This window comes from Sciurus carolinensis, chromosome 2 (assembly GCF_902686445.1).
Source record: "Sciurus carolinensis chromosome 2, mSciCar1.2, whole genome shotgun sequence".
Classification (NCBI taxonomy): Eukaryota; Metazoa; Chordata; class Mammalia; order Rodentia; family Sciuridae; genus Sciurus; species Sciurus carolinensis.
The window spans coordinates 171,655,469-171,680,384 of NC_062214.1; the positions used below are offsets into that span (position 1 = coordinate 171,655,469).

At 46.8% G+C, this 24,916-nt stretch overlaps 2 protein-coding genes across 9 annotated transcripts in view; both read left to right on the forward strand.

Annotated features, from left to right (window-relative positions):
• Psen1 (presenilin 1) overlaps nt 1-6,483 on the forward strand; it is a 70,521-nt gene extending 64,038 nt beyond the window's left edge. For all 3 annotated transcript variants that reach the window (XM_047538768.1, XM_047538770.1, XM_047538769.1), the window contains exon 12: nt 1,877-6,483. In XM_047538768.1, the coding sequence (XP_047394724.1) occupies nt 1,877-2,032 (156 nt within the window). In that variant the 3' untranslated portion in view covers nt 2,033-6,483. The remainder of the gene's footprint in view (nt 1-1,876) is intronic.
• Nucleotides 6,484-22,087: 15,604 nt separating this feature from the next.
• Papln (papilin, proteoglycan like sulfated glycoprotein) overlaps nt 22,088-24,916 on the forward strand; it is a 37,051-nt gene continuing 34,222 nt past the window's right edge. For 4 of the 6 annotated variants that reach the window (XM_047540313.1, XM_047540316.1, XM_047540315.1 and 1 more), the window contains exons 1-2: nt 22,089-22,173; nt 24,609-24,668. In XM_047540313.1, the coding sequence (XP_047396269.1) occupies nt 24,615-24,668 (54 nt within the window). In that variant the 5' untranslated portion in view covers nt 22,089-22,173; nt 24,609-24,614. The other 2 variants (XR_007107105.1, XM_047540314.1) reach the window with 2 other exon arrangements.

Here is a 24,916-nt window from a genome sequence, read left to right on the forward strand (position 1 = left end):
AGATTATTGGACCTCACCTGAATAGTTCCCCACTCTGGCCACACATTAAAATTACCTGGGAGCTTTTAAAACTGATCTCTGCCCTGAAAGATCTCATTTAGTTTGTTTTCACTGTGTTGTTTTAAAAAGTTCTCCAGGAAATTCTGTGTACTTCTGATTAGGAATCGCCATACTGAGTTCTGCATAGCTCAGCATGAAATGGGCTCTGCTCGAGCTTAGTGTTCATGGGCCAGCAGAGCCTCTAGTCCCTGGACTGGTCACCAAGGATTTGGCTATTTCTACACTGAATGACACAATCTGCAGTGTACAGTGTTACTTCAGGCAACAGGTGTGAAGCAAGAGTCTTAAGCCAAACCACTGCTTCGGCCCAGGTTGATCTTGCTTCTAGGGCCATATCATGGGAACCTTGAGGCTGTCAAGATTGCGATTTAAGTTAATAGCCCATAAAATATTCCTTATTCCTCCTTTTATTTCTTACTGTGACATCGTTGACATATAGTATGCAAGTGAAATTAGATGAAAGTTTAGGTAAGAGCCTTTATGTGGTTTATTTTATGATCATTTATGATTTACGTTATAACCAGTTAGAATTTTCACGCACTTTATTTCTCTTTTGAGATGAGTTTTCTGACTTTGAAAGCATTTATTGGCTGTGTATATTTTTGCAGGGGTCAGGGGAGTGCTGGGGATAAAACCAGGGCCTCGTGCATGCTAAGCACATGCTCCACCACTGAGCTGTACCCCAGCCATTGTTATGTCTTTCAAGATGAAAATTACTTATTCTGAATAAACTGAAACGATGCCAGGCTTCATGGGCAGAGTCTCAGTAACTAAGATAAAAAATGAACCATATGTTGAAGCTGCTCTGTTTATGAGAAAGCGGTGTGTACCCCTCATGCTGGTTTTCATCATTAGACGGTTCTGTGGGCAGCTCTTTGTCCCCACATGGCATAAGAAATGCTCTTCACCTCTGGGATTTTTAACCAGCCAAATTAAAATCACATAGGCCTACTTATTACTTTAGATAGAAATTTCAGGTTTTTTTCAAAATAAATTTTACTTATTTTCAGATTTATTTTTATTTACTTATTTTGTGTGTGTGTGTGTGTGTGTGTGTGTGTGTGTGTGTGGTGCAGGGGATTGAACCCAGGGCCTTTTGTATGTGAGGCAAGCACTCTACCATCTGAGCTATATCCCCAGCCCCTTTTTTTTTTTGTACTGGGGACTTAACCCAGGGGCATCACTGAGCTACATGTCAGCCACTTTTTATCTATCTATCTATCTATCTATCTATCTATTTATTTATTTATTTTTGCAGTGCTGGGGATTGAACCCAGGACCCTGTGCTTGTAAGGCAAGCACTTTACCAACTGAGCTATCTCCCAGCCCCTATTTTTTTTATTTTGAGGCAGGCTCTTACTAAGTTGCCTCAGGCCTCACTAAGTTGCTGAGGCTGTCCTTAAATTTACAATCGTCCTGTTTCAGTCTCCTAAATCACTGAGATTATTGGCATGTGCCACCTCAGATTCTGTTCTTTTCCTGGAATTAGGGAATAAAATATCAACGCTGTGTGCATAGGGAGCTCTGTATAGCAAAAGGAACATGAATGTGGTTTCTTTTTATCAAGAAGTTACATTTTTGGTAGAGTATGCCCTGAGTGCAATCCCCAGCACAGAAAGGAAGAAGGGGAGGAGGGAGGGATTTTTGTTTTGTTTTGTTTTTTTCACAGCTCTTCTTCCAGATTTGATGAAATTTTGTGCTAAAATTTAACCCAAAGTGAAATATTCAGTTAACCAAAACTTGCTATTGAGTTGTCATGTGTGAAGATACCTCCACAGTCATGTGTGAGCGTGTGCCTTTCCTGTCTTCTCTGCAGGGCCTGTGCCTTACGTTATTACTCCTCGCCATTTTCAAGAAAGCATTGCCAGCTCTTCCCATCTCCATCACCTTTGGGCTTGTTTTCTACTTTGCCACAGATTATCTTGTGCAGCCCTTTATGGACCAATTAGCATTCCATCAATTTTATATCTAGCATATCTGCAATTAGAATCCCATGGATGTTTCTCCTTTGACTATGATAAAATCTGGGGAGGACAAAGGTGACTTTCCTATGTCCATATCCAACGAAGTCAAGATTCCCAGCTGGACTTCTGCAACTTCCTTCAAGTTTTCCTGACCACCTGCACTATTGGACATTGGAAGGAGGTCTACAGAAAACGGTTTTGAACGTATTTTCATCGTGGTGGACTGTGTCCCTCGGTGCAAAAACTACCAAATTTGAGGGACAAGGACAAGGAAATGTGATGGGCCAAGAAGTTGCTGAGCTCCACCAGCAGTTTGACCCTTGGTCATGGGAGACTCTACCAACACTGCGAACTCTCAGGACTACCATTACCATGAGCTAAATGAAGTGGTTTCAGCCAAACAGAACTTTCATCTTAAACTACATAAATCAGCCTAATAAATCTGTATTAACTGAATTCTGAACCTTTCAGGAGGTACTATGAGGAGAGCAGGCACCAGCCACAAAATGGAAGGGTGGAAAGGGACTTGAGCTTTCACTTTCAGACTCTCTTGATGTAGACTTTAATTTTAAAACAAGATAGTGTCCCCCTACTTTGAGTCACATCAGAGGTGTAGGTTGGTTTTGACGATTTTTGTTCTCAGGCACTGAAACTCACCACCATCTCTGGTTGCCATTTCTTCCCAAGGCCAGTCTGAACTTTATGCTTTGTCCTTGAAAGTCTCAACCTCAGGTTCCAAATTCAGCAATTTCTGGAAATAATGGAACTGTTGCTCAATGATTCCCTATCATCCTTAATTCAATTCTGGATTTTCCACCAAATTGCTAATTTTTATACACACTTGTAAGTTCATTTGTCCCAGATGCCTCCTCTGCTCCCCATCTTTCCCTTCGTCCCCCCCAGCAGTTCTACAGCAGTGAGGCAGCTCTGTGCTGGTAGCAGGTGATCCCGTTAATCCCATTTACTCTTTGTATGATGCGAAGAATGTTATAAATCAGTGCTATCAGCCTTGCTGTCTCCACTCTTGATAGTAAGTATGATGTGTGCCCAAAGACAGTAGAATTAAAGAAGAGTAAAATGGCTGGTGAAGCACTTTCTGTCCTGGTTTTTCTTTTGTGACTACAAGCCACTGACTCTGACACTAGGTCAGAATTTGAATTAGGACCTGGGGATTTGGCTCAATGGTAGAGCACTTGCCTGGCATGCGTGAGTCTCAGAGTTACATTCCAAACACCACCAAAAAAAGTCACAGAATTAGAATTAATAACCCAATCCTTGTGGTTTATGTTTATGAACCAGTTGTAGAATTACAAAGCAAGAGTTTGGAGAATGTATTATTTTGCTTGACCAGCCGTGGGAGGACCTGGGGTCTGAGAACCAGCTGCCAAGAGGAGAGAGAAGGGGCCTTCCACAGCCAAGGAGCAGAGTGAGCTCACAGCCCAGGCAGGCGGATGTGAAGGAAGAGATCCAGGTGGTTCTTCAGGAACCTCACAATGGGTGCTTTGTGGTCTCTGCTGCATCACCTTCATCTCGATGTGCCTTTGAGTGAACTGGGCAGTGGAGTTGCTGGCTGAGTCAGCGTTGTGTACAGTTCAGTCAGACAAAACACAGAAACAGCCAGCAGCCTGGTGGGCACATGGCACTTCTAGGTGAAGCCCTGCAGGGCCCAACCCTTACTTTCCCAGAGAGCCCTTAGCCATGGCCAGGAGACCGTAAGCCTCTGTGACAAGCTGTTTCCTCCTTGGCTGAAGAAGGCTGGCTTTTGCGCTCTGGCCTGCTGCTTTCTCTGCCACCCTCGAGGTGATCCCATGGGAGGTTCTCCCTGGAGTTCAGAGTATTGTTTTCAGTCGTGGAACAGCCCTAGTAAGAAACTAACTTCAGGGGTTGTAGCTGGGTAGTAGAGCACGTGCATAGTGCATGCGAGCCCTGGGTTCAGTCCCCACACCACAAAAAAAGGCACTTTAGGAGTATTGCACTGGTATTAACCTCAGTGTCAGTTAAAACTGGCTCATCTCAGGCAATTGAGAAGAGCAAGAAAAATAAGAGCTACGCAGGGAAAGAGTGGGGGCTTATGGTGACAGGTTCTATCTTTTTTCTTTTTTCATTAGCTCACTTTTACAAGGTCTCTCTTTTTTTAGGTTGGCAGTATAGCTCAGTGGTAGAGCACTTGCACCGGCCTAGTGTGTACAAGGCCCTGGGTTCAATCCCTAGTACCACACCAAAAAAAAAATAATAATAATAAAATTCTTTTTCTGCTCTCAGGCAGGTAGCAGTGTGGGTATTGGCCTCGGGAATGCACAGCTGCCACCAGCCAAACCCCACCCCAGGGTGTGATTCAAGGCCTTCTTGTAGTGCTAACCTAGAGTAGTTTGTGTAAGGGTCCCAAGTGTGTTGTCTCTTTCACGGCAGAGTGTGTAATTGCCTGTGCGTGTTTCAGTACGTTCTAAGTATTATTGCCCCATGGAGAAAGGTGGCAGTAATTCTGTCTTGAGTTTGAACCATGTCTGGGCCATTGTAAGACAGCATACAGAGAACCCATCTCATCTCTTTTAGTCCCTGATCTCAGACAGAACTTTCCTTCAAACACTGTTTTCAGGAGCAGTTCAGTCATTCTGAAATATCAAAGTGCTAATCTTCCACCACAAAAAATAGAATGTCACCAGAGGAAACAGAAGCAGTTTCCCTGAGGCTGTGCCATCACACAGGAGGGAGGTGACCGTGAGCTGATGGCTAAGGCCAGCCAAACTGAGAGAAGAAGACAGGAAGAACAACCACTGGGTCTGGGTCTGACCACCTACAGAATACAGAGTGTTTACATATGAATGTCACTAATTGCCCAGCGCAGTGCCAGCCATATTTGGAAAACTGTAGACTTTTGCCAAAGGAAGTACTCACCTTCCTGTTTTTGATTTTTAATAGGTTAGTGTGCAGTCTAAGGGTCACAGCTCTTAACTCTCAATGACTAAACTTTCAGTGAGAAAAAATGAAAAGGTTTCTAGGCAACTAGGAAGAACACAGTTGTAAGAAAACAATTTATTAAGCTGGGGGTGTGACTCTGTGGAGCACTTGCCTGACATGCACAAGGCCCTGGGTTCCATCCCCATCACCAAAAGAAAAAAAAGTGGCTGGTTTTTTTTTCCTACTTTTAGACTCTTGCAGCTGGAACCTCTTGTTTTCTGACATTTGACAGCTTTGACTTTCCTAAAAGATAGTATTTGTCAATAACCACTTCTCCCGGTTATCATTACTGAGGGTTTTTAAAATTGATGCTATGAAGTTGACTTAATTCAGAAACCAATCCTTTCAGTAAAGTACTTATTCTCTCAGTTTGCTTTTGGTGGTCTATAAAGAACAGTCTGACCTGCTGTTCTCACCTCCAAGCGTATTCTGAAGACTGAATTTGGACAGATACTTGGAACGTGGTTTTGCCCTTGGAATGGAAACAATACCATATTACCATTGTAATCTGAACCCCAAAGTGATCCTCGTGATCTTCTCACTTTTTAAATTCAAAACACATACACACAGGAGATTAAAAACACTGGCATCAGCCCTTCAGAACCCCCACTAAACTTGCTGACCAGAGTAAGGCTGCATTACACTTGGGTCTCAGCATCATTTGCGTGCTAGCTTCTAAACAAATCATCCTTGGATTTGTTTATTACAAAGCACCCTGGTGCTGAAATGAACCCCTTTTTTGAATATCAAAGCCATTTCTCAGGGCCTTGAGTAGCAGGTTGCCTCTTAAGGATGCAGGGTCCACCCTGGGCCCTGGAATATGGTGCTGGCACTTCCTCTTGGTCTGAGTAGCAGGAGAGACTTCCCAAGAAAGCAATTTTCCTTCCCAAACACATAATTGTTAAAAGTAGGCAGTTTCAAAATCAGCTGCATACAGTAGTGAGCACAGGATTGTCTTGTTCACAATGAGACGGGAGGAGGGGGGAATAAGGGTTTCAGAAAGATCATTTCTTCCATGCAGTTATTGCTTGGTTTCTGCTTCTGTGAATACTTACTTGTACATAATTCAGATACACTGTGAATTCAACTTTTTTACAAATGCCTTTCAAATTTTGGTAAGTTATTTTGATAGATGATTACAGGTTTTCCTGTATTTGTCAAATTGAGACCATGTATCCAGCTGTGCTAGTTTTCTTATATGAAAGTATTATGATGTGTAACTGCAGACTGTTTAGCTATCAAGACAGTTTAGAAACAAATGTATTATTTCTATGCACTCATAATAAAGTGGGAAGGATTATAGCATGCCACACCTCTGAATGGTATAACATTAAATCTGTTAATAACAACTACAGTCAACTCTCCATATCATTGGATTATGCAGCTATGAATTCAACCAATTTAGGATTGAAAATATTTGGAAAAATGGCTTCTGTGCTGAACATGTAAAGAACTTTCTTCTCTTTATTTCCTAAACAATAAAATACAACAATTTACTTGACATCTAAATTGTATTATAAGCAATCTAGAGATGATTTAAAGTATGTAAAGGATGTGCATAAATTATATGCAAATGCAACACCATTTTATTGCATCTGTGGATTTTGGTATGCAGGGCCCTGTACCAGACCCCATGGAATACCAAGAAATAAACCTTAAGGCTTAGTTTCTGAAAATTATTTTTTCTAGAAATTTTCACATTAAATAACCAAAACAAATTATAAACATACAGGACATGTATGTTGCAGTACAACACACATATTTCATGTGCTGGAGGATCATCTTTAGAAATTACTGGGGCTGATGGTATAGTGCAGAGGTAGCGTAAGGCCCTGGGTTTGATCCCCAGCACTAAAATAGAAGGGGTAAGAAGAAAGGAAAGGGGGGGAGAGAAAAAAATTATTACACAAGTCACACTAATGGGAAAAAGCAACATTATTAACATAGTGTGTCCTCTCCATCCCCTAACTCTACAAAATCTTTTGTTAAAAAAAGGAAGTCTTGGGGCTGGGGAGATAGCTCAGTTGGTAGAGTGCTTGCCTTGTAAGCACAAGGCCCTGGGTTCAATCCCTAGCACCACCCCCCCCCCCAAAAAAAAAAAAAAAAAAAAAAAAGGAAGTCTTGCTTACTTAGCAAGTGTTTCAGTCCTCGGCACCACATATAAATAAATAAAAGTTCATCCAGAACTAAAAAAAAGTTTTTTTTTAAGGAGGTAAGCTGTACAATGTTGGGAATAATTGATCAGAAATAAGTTTGTAACAAAAAGCAAAAAACAAAGCAAAAACACAACAGTTGGCATTGTCTCCAGAAGAGGTGGATGTGTTCCTGGCTGTATCAGCTGGGCTTCTGGAAGAGGGGGTGTGCACTCACTCTTGTGGGATTTGTGGCATCTCTTTTTCCTTAGGTAGAGAGGCACCATGATTTGCCATATCTTTTGGGAGAGGCTTCCGATTTTAGGAGCCCTGACAGTGGTGCTTTTTTGCTTTTTTTTTTTTTTTTTTTTTTTTTTGGTGCTGGGGATCGAACCCAGGGCCTTGTGCTTGCAAGGCAAGGACTCTACCGACTGAGCTCTCTCTCCAGCCCCGACAATGGTGCTTTTAATGGGAACATGGAATGATGTGGAGCAGGATTGAGAAGCAGTCATCATGAGGCTGGATTTCCTGCATCACTAAGCAAGTACCGTGGTTCTTCTGTCATCCCATTTCACAGCATTCTCTGATGCTTCTGTGTGCTGTGTGTGGAGAAGTTTAGGATCTGGTTAAAAGTGAAATGACAGCATGCACAGAAATTCAACTCAGAGTAAGGAGGATCCACAAAAGACCAGATTTAAAAGAAAAACTTTAAAAGAAAAAGATGAAGTTTAAAGTCAGAATTTTCTTCAGAAACAGTTTTGAACGAAGATTGGAAAGAAGGGAGGAACCTGAATGAGCCAAGAAGGTGAAGACTGTCTACTAAAAACAAAATCAGGAAGGAAGAAGTATGTGGAGACAGCCACAGATAACCATTGTTATTTTTAATAAAGATGATTTATACAAAGGAAAATATAATAAGCTAACCACATTGGTTTCCGTATTTATTAGAATGTACTTCCTTCATTAAGTGACTTGTAGAAATGATAAAGGAAATGACCTAATCTATCACAGGGGGCTTTCAACATGTGCAGTGTCTTATGCTTGATAAAGATTCATTTCTGCCTATGGTCTGGCTTTTGTATAGGGGTGCCCTGTCCTAGAAAGAGAGGAGATGGGAAGAGCCCCAGGAACCAGATTTGTTGGAGTCCTAGTTCTTAGGAGAAGTGATATATTCTTGCTGCCTTTGTTTCTTATTTTTTATAAAAGAATTAAAGTATTTGATAGAGCTATATGTAATCTGTCAACCTAAATAACAAATGGCAAGGGATTCTTCAGAAATAAGTTTGTTTAGGAATAAACATTATAATGAGAATAGGTGTGATTGTATCCAAGAAGGCAAAAGAAGACACAGGATTTTTCTTTTTTTAGTTGTAGATGGACACAATGCCTTTATTTTATTTATTTAGTTTTATGTGGTGCTGAGAATTAAACCCAGTGCCTCACACATGCTAGGCAAGTGCTCTGCCACTGAGCCACAAGCCCAGCCCTAGGCAAAGGATTTTTAAAGGTAAAATGAAAAGTGATACAAAAGTTGTTTTCAAGTAATTACCCTTGGCTACCAGGATCAATAACAAGGTTGGCATAAAGCCAAGGTTGGACAGGCGGTTGTTGGGCAGATGTCCTCACAGAATTTTTTGTATAAGGTTGCAGTAGCTTTTGTGCAAGCTTGTAGTTCTGGCAGAACCTCTTTAGATAGTTACTGTTATCAGGTATGTAGCATGAGATCCTCTCCTTCACAACTTCTTGGCTTTATTTATTTGGCTAGGGTTTCACACAGTGACTCCATTTTTATTCAGACAACTTTCACATTTCCCCCCTTTGATCAGAATCTTTCTCTGAAAACATCACTCATCAGCCCTCCAGAAGTTAGGTTTTGGTTGACCCGTGGTGCCAGAATGGACCTGTTCCTGTTGGTCTGGTCCCATGTTGGACACAAGTGAATGGCAACTAGGAGTCAGTATCAAAACCCTTTTGGCTAAATTTGAGCAGCAATGAGGTTTGGAAGGAATGGCTCTCAGGCTATGTTTACCTGGTGTTCATTGTTAGTTCACTTTAGTCTGTTAGGAATTGTGCTTCTGAAGAACAGGGTGCAAAGTTTAAAAAGAAAAATACAAAGCAAAATCAGTAGAAGTATAATATCCAGTTTGCATAATAGTTATGAACCAAGAGCTCAAGACTAAGCATCATTGTACTGGGTACGGTGGTGGTAATCCCAGCAGCTTGGGAGGCTGAGGCAAGAGGTGAGTTACAGTTTTTCTTTAGAAACATAATTAGTGAAATAAGTTTAGTTGCATCAAGTTTGGCCTGGTCAATTAGTAAGTGTAACAAGAATACTGATTGACCACATAGTACTCTCAGGGAGGATGGTTCAAAACCTCTCAAGGACTAGGTGTGTAGCTCATTGGTGGAGAGTGCTTAGCAGGCAAAGGCCCTGGATTCAATACCCAGATTCCTCTTTCATAAACCTTTTGCAACTTCCCCTGACCTTTAGGACTTGCTCCAAACTTTATCACTTGATTAAGCCTTTGATGTTGTCCCATTTCACCTTAAGACAAAATCGGATTTTCTTATTCTCTAATCACTGAGACCACCCAAAATTCTAATACAAAATTAATTTTCTTTTTAATGTTCTTTAGCAAAAATACATCTGCATATCTGTGACTACTTTTGCATCTCTCTCCTATTGCTTGTCCAGTTTTTTGTTTTGTTTTGTTTAGACTATCAACCTTTTAACTAACTGAACCATAGCTCTAATCAATTGGTAGCCAGCAAACCTCCATTTTATTTCCAACAGGATGACTCAGGTAGCTAGGTTGCTGGGCCACGGAGTGGCTGTGATTTGCAAAGCCATTAACCTGAAAGTCGTCTTTTTTCTTATCTTAGCTCTAAGAAAAACTTTGCAGAACAATGAAAATTGCCAAGAGTATATTTATTCTTTAATTTTAATTTGTAACAGTATTTCATCTTAAAATCTAGGCCAAAAAAGTCAATGGATTGGGAGTATAGGGAAAAATAAAGAAAAACAGAGAGGTTAGAAGCCTCCAGCATGCTAGCATGCCATCCAGATTGCTGAATCCTGTAGTTGCCATTTGAGATTGGATTCTTGGTTTACTTTCTCCATTGGTTTAAAAAGAATGTGCCTGAGAACAGACCATGATACAGCTGCCTAGGGCCCGAGAAAGAAGTCCTGTTGTGTGCCTTTCAAATTTAGGGATCCCTCTCCACATATTATTAGTCTTTCAAGATTCTAAGAAAAATCTTAGAAGCCTTCAGGAATAAATATTTTTACTCCTGAAAAAAACGTTCTGAAGCAAGCAGAAGGGGAAGAGTAAAAGAACCAAATCCTTTGTAGATGCGTGCCATCTAACCAAAACAAAATCGAGAAAGTGCTCACGCAGAAAAATTTAAACCAGCTGTGCAGAACAAACAAATTTTAAGCCAGATGTTCAGAACTAAAGGTAAATTCCCGAGAAAAAACACAAGGTCCTCACAAACTATGTCAGTTCTGTAGAGACCAGAGGACTCTCCCAGGTGACAGTGTCCTCGTGTCAGAAAGGGCTTGCTAGAAGAGATCATCTTTTATAGTCCCGGGAGGGATCCAAGGTCTTAAGTTTCCTTATGATAAAAGCTGACACCAAACACAGTTGAACGAACTCACCATAAAGAGAAGACACTGGGTCAGCAAAGGAAAGTCGTGAAAGCAGAGAGCTCAAAAGGACTGGTCACACCCTGGACTGCAGCCTTCCAAAGCTGACCTTGCTGCAGGTCTCCCCTTCCTCCTTCCCGTCCTCCTTCCCTCCCTCCCTCCCTTCCTTCCTTCCTTTTTTCTTTTTTTTTTTTCCATTTTCTTTCTTTTCCCACATCCAACCCCAAATTATGTCAACCTAAATAACAGATTCTCCAAAAACAAGAAATTTTTTCAGGAATGAGCATTACAATGGGGACACACATGGATATACCCAAGGAGGCAAAGGAAGACAAATTTTAAAGGAAAAATGAATAGGGCTACATTAGTTGTCTTAAACAATTATCCTTGACCACCAGGATCAATAGCCGGGTCGGCACTAGTCCAAGGTTGGATAGGCTGTTGCTGATGCAGATCCTTTTTTTTTTTTTTTTTTTTTTGAGTAAGTGTAAGAGTAGGTTTTATTGTGCACAGAAATAGAACTCCTGCAGGGTGAGAGGGGACCTGACGGGTTGTCCTGGAGAAAGATTTTTTGGTCAGGTTGCAGTGGCCTTGGTGCAAGGCTGTGGTTCTGGCAGAGCGTCTGTAGTATTTCTTGTTATCAGGTGTCTATACATGAGATCCCCTCCTTCACCACCTCCCAACTGCATTCATTTATTTATTTATTTTGTTGGAGTTTGACACACGTGACTCCATTTTTATTCTGACAATTATCATAAATCCAAGGTCAGTTTCTCATGCAAAAGAGGAAAGGATTGTGCTCCCCCTGCAGGGTAAACTCACAGCATACCTTAAGGTGGACCTGCAGGTGAAGTTCTCAGGTAGCAAACTAAACTCAAAGACATACAATGATCATTTAAAAGTGGAAACATCACTTGGAGCTGGACAAATATGTTCATACACACATACACGTCCGTGCATGTGTGTGTGTGCCCAAGTGTGCATGCTGGGGATTGAACCATGCTGAGGCACACTCTACCACCGAGCTGCACCCCAACCACACACAGTATCAGCCCCTCCACACGGTGGCTGTCACAATGATGGACACATAGTGGTCTCTCAAATCCCTGAGAAGAAAACTAAAGGAGATTTTTGGAACTTTAAACTGCACCTAGGTTTTCAAAGATTTCATCCACCGAGAAACTACAACGTACCTGGTTATCATTGGTTTTTCTACTTACTAATCAGAGCTATCTACATCTTCACAAAATAGCATCGACCTTCATTGCTTAGGCAGCTGACAGGGTTTCACTGCTGTGGGCTAGACAGAAGCGACTGCGTGGTGTCTTCAGGCTTGCTGAAGTGCCATAGGCTTCTGTGCCTCCCTCTGTCTTAGTGGACATCTGCTGGGGAGACCTTGCTCTGGATCTCCTGACCCAGCTTCCCATTACCACTGGGTAGAGAAGCCCAGCCGGAGGAATGTAATGTCCCAGGGAGGTGCAGGGCTTGTTCTGTCTTGGGAAGCTGCACAGAGCCCAGCCGTCTGAGGATACAGGGAGGGGGCATCTGCCTTCACTTTTTCTTTTACATCTGCTCTCTCTGGGGCAGGGCCGGGAGAGCTGGACCAGTACCTCACATTTTGCAAGCGTGGCTCTCAGGTTGCTTCTGTGGGCCTCCAGAAGCCAATTCCATGAATAACAGTGAAGCCAGCTGGCCCAGGTTAATGTGCTATCGAGGGCACAGCCCTTCAAGCCAGGGGATCCCTTTTTTGTCGTGGCGATGGCCCCAGAGCTGCATGCTCTAGAGGACAGGGATGTCAGTCCTCTCCCTGTCTCCATGTGACAGGTCATCCTTTGGGGGACTGCTTCCTAACTAGCAAGGATTAGAATGCTCCCTTTCCCCCTCTGTACTATAGTGTACTATAGATAAGTTGTAGACATGTTATAAGTGATTATACAACTTTTTTTTTTTTTTTTTTTTTTTTTGTGTGTGTGTGTGTGTGTGTGTGTGGTGCTGGGCCTTGTTGCTTGCAAGGCAAGCACGCTACCAGCTGAGCTATATCCTCAGCCCAATTATACAACTTTCGTCATTAAAGATATGTATGTCAGATTCATCAAGATGCTCCAAATTTTTGATAATTGTTACATGAATTGATTTTTTTATCTGCCTTTTCTCTCTCTCTCTCTCTCTCTCTCCCCACCTCCTCTCCCCCTCTCTCCCTCCCCCCAGTACTGGGGGTTGGACCCAGGGCCTTGCACATGCCAGGCAATGGCTCTACCACTGAGCTATATCCCTAGCCCATGTGAATTGATTTTTGTTTTTAAATAAAGATACACTTTTGGTAAACATTCTGTGAGGGGAAACTCTTCCTCAGGGGGGCCCTTTCCCTGGTTGCAGGAGCCCGAGTCCTTCTGAGACTGACCTGGGGGCTCCACCATGACAAGAGCCCATGGGCAGTGAGGGCTCGCCGGTCTTGTCTCCCGGCTTCCTGGCATCGCTCCCACTTGCTGGTGGTTGGGAGGAGGGTGAGGCCTCACCGCCCCCTCAGAGGGGCCCCTGCTCCTGGAACTGGAGACAAGTCTGGCCCCATCTTCTCCCTGGGAACACGGCCAACCCAGATGCTTCCCAGCCCCTCCCCTGACTCGCCCTCCCTCTTGGGCCCACCCAGCACATTTCACTCACCTTCCAGACCCCTCCTCACCAGATGCCTCACCCCAGAGTTCTGCCTCCAGCTGGACAGGGTCCAGGGACCTGGTTCTTGCCTCCATTTCCCTGAGGCTTGACATTCCTGTGTCTTCGCCACCCACTTTGGTATTCTCAGAAGGAACCCAGCCTTTGTCTGCAGACTGGCTCTCAGGACAGGGAGGCTGGGCAGAAGAAAGCCTCCTTTGCTCTGATACCCCTGAGCCAGAGAGGGGCCCTCTGAGGACAAATATACACAGATATGGGTGTGCCTGCGTGGGCCCACCAGCGGCCATGCCCTCCAGTGGGCCCTGCTCCTGAGGTGTGGGATGGCCCATCCCAGGCTCCTGGGAGTTGTTTGGTAATTATTTGGATCAATGAAGTAAGTATTGGGGGGAGGGGTCTGCAGGAGGGGATTTCCGTGTGGAATGGTGTCCGCAGGGCATGAGTCTGGGAATGTCTGAGTAAGAACAACCACTAACCAGCCCCATGTTTATAAACAGGTGGTCAAGACTGAACCCAAACAAGCTTCCTCCTCCAGAACGCATTTACGACATCTTGAGAAATGTGTGGGTTTGTCTTGGGTCAATGTCACAGCGTTGACTGCAGGAGGAACACATCATGATATGGTTCTTCTCCCCCCCGCCCCATGTATTCTCTTGGTGCATTATAGTTGAACCTAATGGTAGAACTCATATGTTACACATTTGTGCAAGCACACATAATAAAAGAATTTGGCCAGTATCATTCTGCGGTAGATAATGTGGGCTTTTGTTTTGTTTTGTTTTGGTACACTCAACCACTGAGTCACATCCCCAGCCTTTTTTTGTATTTTATTTAGAGACAGGGTCTCACTGAGTTGCTGGGGACCTTGCTAAGTTGCTGAGGCTGGCTTTGAACAAGATCCTCCTGCCTCAGCCTCTCGAGCCACTGAGATTACAGGTATGCGCCACAGCAGCTGGCTGATAATGTGAGTCTTAATACTTAACCTTCATTGAACCAAGAAAAGTCCTAGAGGAATGTCCTTGCTCCACATGGCCAGTGTTCATTGAGCATCTACTATTAATATTTCCCAGACACTGTGCTAAGCCCATCACTAGCACCATCTCCTGTCATCCTCACCCACCCTGTAAGTGGGGCTGGTTATCCCCATTTTACAGATGAGAAAAATAAGAAGATGAGTAACATTCCCGGAATTATACACACCAAGTAAGGAAGACAGGCGTCCTGTCCAGGGCCTCCAGGAAGAGGGGCACTGGGTTGTGCCTGGGTGTCCCCAGTGTTCTCCTTGGGAAAATGAGCAGTCCTACGTCTCTCAGCTTTCTCCTGGAAGCTGCTCCAACCACAGAGGGAGGTCAGAGACCCTAGGACACAGTCCAAAGGAGCTGCCTCAGCCAGAAATTTCTCTGGAGTTTAAAAATATATTTTAAATTTCATTTCATAATAAATATTTTTGTGGTGGTTTGATTTGGTGAAATACATACTATATAAAATGTACCATCTTAACCAGTTTGAAGTGTTCAATTCAGAGACATTAAATACATGCATGTTGCCAGGCACAGTAGTGCACACCTCAGCTCGGGAGGCTGAGGCGGGAGGATCACGAGTTCAAAGCCAGCCTCTGCAACCCAGCAGGACCCTGAGCCACTTAGTGAGACCCTGTCTCTAAAAAAACAATAAAAAGGGCTGGGGATGGGACTCAGTGGTTAACTGCGTCTGGGCTCAATTCCTGGGACGAAAATAAATAAATAAATAAAAGCACATTCACACCGTGCCGCCAGGACCACCCTCCATCTCCAGAACCTCTTTCTGACCCCAAATTGGAACTGACACCATTCAACGCTGAATCCCACTTTCCCTTCTCCCCGTCCCTGGCAACCCAGTCTGCTGTTTCTGTGAAGCTTACTGCTCTAGGAACCTGGAAGAGTGGAATTCTCTGTGTTCTCCAAGTAGGCTAAATCCCGTCTGTCCCTTTGTGACCGGCTCGTGTCACTCGGCATGATGTCCTCCAGGTTCGTTCAGATTGCATATTTAATATAGAAACAAACATAAGCCATCACCAAAACTACCTACCAGTCCTACAGCTGTTCCCAGGAGCTGCATCTTATTGATCAGGGTCTCCGTAGCCCCAGGGTCACGTACCCCAGCGTGGGAAGCCCTGCCCAGCAGGCTCAGCTCCAGCTCTGGCAGGTGTGCACTTCACGGCCAGTCTGACGTTCAGGGTCTGCACCTCACAGAGGCCCGCGTGGAGGGTCTTTGTGGTCCAGGGCACGTACCCCTCCCTACCTGGGACACCGCTGCCTCCGTTTTTCTGTCACCAGTCTTTGCTCTCTCAGCCAAAGATTGCCAGGAATTTTCAATTGTGTTTACTTTTATTGACATTAATCTATTGTCGTCTGCAGGAAGGTTAGCTTGCCCAAGATGTCACAGCCAGCAAGTGGTGGCCCACCCTGCAACCAAGGCAGGCCGTGCAGCCTCATGCTAGGCGCAGGGGACAGCAACTGTGATAGGATTCCAGCCTGAGAAGGTCGCTCCTCAGAATCCTCGTTCCTTTGTGGTTGTGTTGTATTTTGTGCAGGTTTAGAGTCTCTTATTTGCGATTATGAAATTCAAAGTGCTCTGAAAACTGAAAGGTTTTTCTTAAGTTTGTCAGATCTGACCTGATCTGTTGTAGGCCACTGAGGGTCTTGATTACCCACGTAGGTGAATATTTAAGTTTTGAAAGAGTCAGGAATGTGCGTGTTGTTCTGTTTGTTTTGATTAAAAAGGGCTTCCAACCCTGGTGGGGATATTGTATAATATGCAGCTTAGTAACTTCTGACATCTGAAAAACTCTCAATCCTGAAAAACATTTGACCCAAGTGTGTCTGATGAGAAATTGGGACCTAGATCCAGTAATCCCCCTTATTTGAGGGTGAGATATTGGTTGCCTGAAATCACCTGCTATACCAAACCCCTATATATTCTTTTTCCTATTCATAAATTTAGCTTACAAATTAGGCATAGTAAGAGATTAACAATGACAATAAAATAGAAAAAATTGACAGGGTAATTGTTTATTTTAGAATTTTTCATTTAATAATATCAGATTTTCAAACCACGGTTGACAGTTGTTTTCTGAGACTGTGGAAAGGGAAACCGGGGATAAGAGGGACTGCCGTATATGTAACAGAACTGCCGTAATAGAAAAGTAGTAAAAATAAAGAGCTTAGACCTAGTTTTCTGTCTCTATATTTAGAGGCATTATGCTTAAAAAGGAGTTCCATCTGGGCACAGTGGCACATTCTTGTAATCCCAGCAACCTGGGAGGCTGAGAAAAGAGAATCACAAGTTGGAGGCCAGCCTTAGCAAGTTGGTGAGACCCCATCTCAAAATAAAAAATAAAAGAACTGAGAATGTAGCCCAGTAGTAAAGTGCCTCTGGATTCAATCCCCAGTACCAACAGATAGATAGACAGATGATAGATAGATGATAGATAGATAGATAGATAGATAAGGAGTCCCTGGGCTGGGGATGTAGCTCAGTGGTAGAGCACAGACCTAGCTTGTGAGAGGCCCTGGGTACAATCCCTAGACCAGCAAAATAAATAAATAAACTAAAACAGGGGTCCAGGACAACAGGTCTCAACATTACTGAAGTCAGAGCAGCACCCCCAAAGTGGCAAACTACTTTCCTCACTGAAGTTAGCTTGTGGAGCGTGATTCAGAGCCGTGAGGCCCCAGTACATGAGTTTCTGGGCTACGCTGCCAGACCTTGGCCCAAGACTCAGGCGACCTGTAGGCATCTGGGCTCAGGACCATCCAAATACTGAGGCTAAAGCTTGGGAGATGATAGAAGCACCTCCCGGCTGGTGTGGAGGCTGAGACTAGCAGGAAGAGACCCCAATGGCCTTGACTTCTGGCCTTTGAAGCTACCAATCCAGAACCCCTGTCCCTGGTGACCCCAGGGATACCAAGCCTGGAGCTTGCTGTGCAGGACCCTCAGAAAGAGACTCTGAACCCCTTGGGGCACTGAGGCCACACCACAGACGCCCACCCTAAGCCGTGAGGCCCAGAGACACCCTCTGGGCCTGTTCCCTGTGGCCTGGCTCCACACTCCACACTGGCCCTTGTGGGACCTGGACCCTGAGCCTGTCTCTCACTCAGGAAAAGAGGCAGGTTCTTCCCAACAACCTCTGGAGAAGTTGAGGTAGTCAGCTTCTCCTAAGGGACTGTGGCCCTGAGAGCAGAGACAGAACAGTTGAGAGGAGGGCTGAGATCTCTTGGGAGGCTGTGAGGATGGGCATCAGGGAAGCCCTTCCTGTTCTCTGTCCTCAGGACCTCCTGCCCCACCCCAGAGCAGTGTCCTGCCTCGCCTCCCCATGAGCCTCCCCCTCCTCCTGATGTCCCTTTCTGGGATCTGAAATGAGGAGGGGCAGGGCGGTAGGGACATACTAGGCCCACAGTCACTGAGGGGACATCCCAGGAATTCCTGTTCTTTCTTTCTGGATGACCCTCTTGTCTGTGGGAAGAGATGTGATAGTTCTGTCCCAGCTTTGAGGATGAAACCCTCTCCAAAGGTCGGGTAACTTATTTTATAAAGATCGCCTGTCACATCTGAGCAAAGGACTCTCACTCCAGTGGGCTTGGCTGGTGTCTCCAAGTGCTGACTGGGATGTGGCAACAAGAGGGAGGAAGAAGGGTTGAGGGGGCACCTGGAAACAGCGGTGACTGGAGGGCAGAGCTGTCCCTCAGGTTTTAATGCCCTCCTTCCCCAATTTTTGAGTGATTGCACAAAAGATACTGCTCAATTTTTGATGGGATTACAAGAAAACCATCCTATATTTAAAAAGTTGCGGAAAATGCACTTAATCCCCAGACCTGCTGAACATCACGGGCAGTACACTGCAGAGTGTCCCTTGTTCCCCGTGGTGATCAAGTGGCTGGCGGGGCGCCTGGGTTCACTGCTGCCAGGCATGGGCAGGGCGGGGGGAATCACAAGCAGAGTCACTAGCCAGGGAAGAGATCCAAATTTAAAATTCAAAGTACCTTTTTTACAGAATGTATATTGCTTTTACATTTTACATGCGTCAGCTCTAAGTCCAACCATGGTAAACAGGGGACTGTTATGGTCTGGGTCCGGAATGTCCCTCCAAGTCTCATGGTTTCAAGCCTTAGTCCCCAGTCTCAAGCCTTAGTCCCCAGTGCAGCCAGGTCCAGAGGTGGAGATTTCAGGAAATGAGGGCTCTGAGCTCATCGGTGGAGCGACCATTTGATGGATGAATAGTTTGAATGGACTACGGAGCGGTGGCGGGAACTGCAGGCAGCTGGGGCGTGACTGGAGGAAGCCGGTCACCAGGCATTGTATTTTATCCCTGGCTCCTCTCTGTCTCTCTGCTTCCCAGCTGCCACACCCTCACCTTGATCCCAAACAAGGGTGTCAGCTGACCACCAATTGAGAGGCCTCTGAAATCGAATCCAAATCAATCTTTCCTCCTTTAAGTTGTTTATGGCAGGTATTTTGGTCACATCAATATCAACCTATCACAGGGACCATTTTTATTAAGGGAAACCAATATATTTAAGTTTAACAATAGGACTATTTGAATATTCAGATTTAAAGATTGGTTTGAATCTAAATGAACACACAGCACTAGAATGCTTACAACCCCTTAATAAAGTGTAAACTCAACAAGGAAGGGGTGAGCTGGTGTTTGGAATGCGGCTCTGGTGGGCATTTACCCCAGGGAACCTGTTCGACCCCACCCAGCAGTGCTGGCTGTTGAACATTTACCACAGCCACTCGGGCTGTCTCCAGCTTCTGGAACAGTCTAGGCACCTAGATAGTCAAGGAATAAATACATGCATGAACAACCACCACCACAAAAAGAAGGAAGCAGAGAAGTTTAGTTCAAGAGTTCAACAGAAAACAGAAGTTCAACAGAAATCACGTGCTGGGCTGCAGGGATACGGTAGACGTTCATTTTCTAGGGTAGCTCAGCATACAACTTCCCATCTAGGGAAGCTGCCAATTCTCGTGTCTCAGAGCCTGGCAGAATGTGTGCAGGTATGTTCTGTGGGGTTTGAGTAACAAGGACCATTCAAGGTGTTTTCCTGGGGTGACGTTGGTCAGCACTGCCTGAAAGTGATCATGGAAATAGCCCAGCATCCAGCAGGCTAACCAGAACCATTTCTGGGCTACAATCTACAATATTCACAGGGGTTTCAGCCCATTTCCATGTCTGACCCACCAGCCTTCCTGTCAATTCTGTGAGCTCCCAATGTCCTTCCTCTAAGCAACTTCTCTATCGAAGTTGTCCAGGTCCCTTTCTGTGGTTTGCAACCAAGAACACTGTGAGTCGGTCCAGGTCCTTGGAGAAGCAGATGCCAAAATTGGATTAGGTGTGCAAGTGAGCAGTAACAGGAAAGGCCCAGGAAGATAACCATGGAGGGAGCCATGTGGGGAGCCTTGGGAATGTGGAAGGCAGCCAGGTACCAGCTGGAGCTGCTAATCAACTGTGCTTCCCACAACCCTCTCCAGAGGGAAAGTTTCAGGACCACTGCAAACCTCCAGCACAGGATATAACAAGGGAAAAGAGATTTCTGCCCTTGCAAAGCTCCCAGTTTAAAGGGAGAAAAGAGACCAGGATAACAGTGCAGGGCAACCCTGGCACAGGGGAGCAGAGAGGCTGAGGGGAGCGCTGGAGCATCTCCCAGACATTCCTTCCATCCCAACCCCACCCCACGCAGATCTGGCCACTTATTTCTTAGCTTTGTCCCTAGCTATGCAATCTAGAGAAATGATCAAGGTGTAGAGAATTAGGGGGCACAAGGGGCAGAAGGAATTAGCATGTACTCAGCCTCTGGTGGGAGCCTTATGGAAGCATGCCACATGGGGGCTCATGTGAACAGGCTGTGACTTACGGAGGTGACATGACTTGCCCAAGCTCACACATAGTGAGAAGCAAGGCTGGTGTCCAACTCAGGTCTGTCTCCCTCCCTGGACCGTGCTCCTGCTGCTGCCCCAGGCTACCCCATCCCCAAACGGAAGGGGTCTCTGGTGCTGCCAGTGAGTGGCATGGAGACAGTACAGGGGGGGATTTACAACCGGAAGGAAGGCTTCACACTTTTTCTGAAACTACCATATTTCTGTGCACTGATTATTTGTTGGGTTCTGTGCTCCCATGTCTCCCTGGGGTGAGCGGAGGAGTTCTTGCCCAAGTCAGTGATTGGTGAGGTTAGCTGTGGGCAGTCCTGCCTCCCCAACCTCAGGGGCCTCCCTGCAGCTGGGGTGGGGAGTAAGAAGTCCCAGGTCTGGGTGTCTGAGAGGAAGGGATCTGAGGAAACCCAGATGATCAGGAGGGTGGCCTCCTTGGGCCTCAGCAGCCCCACCCTGCAGTGGGAGAAGCATTTTCCTCCCACTTAACTGGGAACTTTGACCAATCTCAGAAAGGTCCCAGCTGGTGGGGCCAAGGAGTGGGACTTTTAGAATGGAAGAAACTATTTTCCTCTTCTGGAGAGGCTCTGGGTAATTTCACTCTGCTTTTTCTGCCAAGCTTTATCTTTGCCCAAGAATTCACACAACTCCCCAGGGGCCCCCCTGAGACACAGCTGCTCCGGCCCCTCCTCTCTACATTGATAGGTAAGAAAGGGCCCCAGGTTTATGTTTTAACAAGCACTCTGCCCCAGGATCAGCGTGGGCTCAAGGTAATGGGCTGCAGAAGCCCAGCTCTGAAGAGGGCTGAGCTCCCCCATGGGTGAATTTCTCTGCTCACTTGAGGCCAGCGAGAAGGGACAGCCAGAGCCAGCAAGGGGCCAAAGGCAGAAGAGAATGGGGGAAGGGGACTAGCCTTTGTGCCCTTCCCAGCTCCCCCAGGCTCAGGGCCATTTTCCTAGAGATGAGTGAATTCCAGTTTTAGAAAAGGAATGACAGACAAGAGGTTCCTTGGTTCAGAAAAAGGACAATTGGAAAAGGAAATTAAATTTACCACATTTACTCAGCCCCTGTCTTGAGGCCAACCAGTGCCCTGGGCACAGGAGAGGAGGATGCAGGCCTTACCCTCTGGGAACTCGGCTCACTCAGGAGACTGAGCACTACTGTGTGACGCACCACACAACTACAGCAGAAGGGACAAAAACTGAGGGAGTAGCCACGCAACAGCCCTGCCTCGGGGGTGGGTGGGGGGGGTGTCTGTGGCAGGCTTCAAAGCGGGAAATTTGATCAGGGTTTTGAGAGAAGAATAGGAGTTAGAGGGTCTGGGGATGGTACGTTCTAGACAGTGAGTAAAGCTGGCTGGGATGTGGGGATAAGCAGCATGTGAGGAGAAATTCTGTTGCGGTCGAAGTATAAATTCAAGGGTGAAAGACAAGAAGGTGGCTGGGCACGAGGTGCGTGGCTGTGGTGGCAGGGCACGGGCAAGGGCAAGTGGGATCCAAGAGGCGACTGGTGCAGACCCAAGGCAGGAATGACCCGAAGCCCACGGAGAGGAGGATAAGCCAAGCCTTGGCAAGGAACCAAGCGGGTGGAGGCTCGGGGCTTCTCTGGTCACCAAGGAGTCCTCTCCACAGGGCCACTGTCCTCCCACGGAGACTGGAGACGGTGTCGGCCGGCTGGGTGGGGGAGATGGGCGGGAGGAAGCCAGCCAGCGGCGGGGAGAGAAGCCCAACCTCCACGGGCGTTCCGCGCGGCGGGCAGACCCGGGCTGGGGCTGGGCGGGCACCGACGGAGCGGCCCTGGCAGCGCAGCGCAGCGCGCCCGGCGCTCTCGGAGGCAGGTAGGAAGGCGGGGGCGGGCGCCGGCGCGGGACGGACTCCGGGCTTCTGCAGGAATTTGCCCCGCTGGGCTCGCAGCGATTGCGAGGTCGGAGAACGTGGGGCGTGGGGGCCCCTCCGGCTCCCTCCACCGAGGTGGCGCAGGGCCGGTCGCCGTCCGGCCAGGGTGCGGAGAATGGCTCGGCCAGGTCCCAGCGCCCGCGCTTCCCGCCACCTTCCCTCGGAGGGACCGCGGTTCCCCGCGCGTCGCGGAGGCGACTGCTGGGGCGGCCGAGCGCGACCCCTCCGACCTGATGCTGGGGATCTGGGCGTGAGGAGCTGAAGCCCCGCAGCCCGGCTGCTGCCACGCGTGCCCCGCATCCCCCGGCCTCACTTGCGAACCGCACCTCGGGGGCCTTCGGAGGACGCACAGGCGCAGTCCCGGGGTGGGGACGCGGGGCGCGCCTTCAAGGTGAGGCAGAAAAGGATAGCGTCACGCCGGCCCCGGCAGAACCCACGTCAGTTGGGGGCAGTGCAGGGCTGCGATGCCCAGCGCCACCCAGGCGCCAGCTCCAGGTCTGCCCTGCGCCGAGCCCCTGCCTGGGTCCCGCCCGCCGCCTTTGGGTCTGGTTAAGCACCAGCGCGTTTGGAGAGCCGGTCCTGCGATCCGGCGCTCGGTCCTGCCCCCGCCCAACCCCGGGAGTAGCCGGGAGGCCAGAGCCAGCAGGGCTGGCCGTGCAGCGGACAGGTTGTTTGCCATCACGAGTTGAAAAAACAACTTTACAGGCTTCCGGGACTTTGGAATTGCAGATAGGGATTGTAGTCCGGTGCATTTGTAGAGACCCGGGTAGTGCTGGTAGCAATTATAAGTTAAAAAAAAAATTTTTTTTTTTTTTGTTTCCTCTCCTTTCTTCAGTCTCTCCCATAGCTAAGCTCACCCACCCCTAAAGGTCTGTCTCCTGTAGAGAAGCATCTTGCATAGCTCTTCTTCGCCATCAGCCTTAGAACCAAGCTCCTACAGCAGCTCCTGCTCCCCTCCCGGGACGATGCTGTCCCAGGTGCAGCCTCCAGCGAGGCCGGGGCCTAGCGGCCGGGAGGGGACCGCACAAACCTCCCTCACGCCATCCCCAGGAATTTCGGATTTGACAATGAAAATAATTACTAGACGAATCATTGTTTTTACCAAATTACTGAGTACCTATACGTGTGCCAGGGAAAATTTTGCCAAACTTGGCTTATGTATGCTGTTTTATCCTTGTAACCTGAAGTCATTTTGTATGTAAAAAAAGACTGGTAGAATTACAGATTTTAAAATTCAAACGTACAAGTCAGTACATGTTTAACGTTTTGTACTGAACAGCACACATTGCTTATGTCATTCTTTGAGACAATGACTAGTACACACAAGCACACAGAGTAAAGTGTGTGCATACTGAACACACACATACCACACTGCCTATGCACACATTGTACACACCAAACCACACAGCCCTTGTACGAACACTGCACTCTCCGAGTAATTAATCTTGCACAGCAACCTGAGCATCTGCCTGTATGCACACTAGTAATGGAGCTGTCCATGGAGATTCCGTGAAGAGCAAAGCTGGCCTGGGTTTAAAATAGGATACAAAGTAGGGCGGTGGTGCAGGCCTGAAATTCCAGCCACTGAGACTGGAGGATTGCAACTTGGAGACCAGCCTGGGCAATTTAGTGAGATCCTGTTTCAAAACAAAAATAAAAAGGGCTGGGATGTAGCTCAGTGGTAAAGTGATCTTGCACTCAATCCCCACTATATGAGTGTAAATGTATATATGATGCTAAATGTATAATACCACATACATGATACAATTGTGTGGTGGGTGTGGGTGTATGTGGGGGTGTGTGTATTGAACCAAGGGTCCTTGGTGCAATATGCTAAACACCCTCTCTACCACTACACTACACTCCCAGCCCAACTAACATTTTTTTAAAGCAGTTGAATTTTAAAATTATCATCAGACTTTAAAAAATATATTTTTTATGTTTTCTTTTTGTTGTTGATGGACCTTTTATTTGTACATGGTGTTGAGAATCGAACTCAGTGCATCACACATGTTAGGCAAGCGCTCTACCACTGAACTACGACCCCAGCCCTAAAAAATATATTTTTAATGATAAAAAAAAACTGATGTACATAGGGTTGGGGAGATAGCTCAGTTGGTAGAGTGCTTGCCTCTTGCACAAGGCCCTGGGTTCAATCCCCAGCACCGCAAAAAACAAACAAACAAACAAAAGACCTGATGTACAATGCCGGGCGCGGTGGCGCAGGCCTGTAATCCCAGCGGTTTGGGAGACTGAGGCAGGAGGATCGTGAGTTCAAAGTCAGCCTCGGCAAAAGCGACCCCACACCCAGAGCTGCAACGGCGGGGGCGGTGCCCTGCTCCTGCCCGCCAGCTCTAACCCGCGACCTCTCCTGCAGGCGGAAATGCGACTTCTCCTGCTTGTGCCCCTGCTGCTGGTTCCCGCACCCGGGTCCTCGGTGAGTGCAGCCCGCTCCGCTCAGGGTAGGACCCTGCGGAGGAGGCGGGGTGAGGCGGCCCGGAAAAGTGGGCTGGAGCCCACCGGTGGCCCCAGTTTACCCAGGAGAGGGGCAGTGCTGGATAAGATGGGATAAGAGGTAACCCACCTCCCCGCCCTCCAGCTCCTGCACAAGTGCCCGGAACTCCCCGCGGGGAGGCAGGGCACAATCAGCGGGGATGGCACGGGGATGGCAACCTTTCACCTACC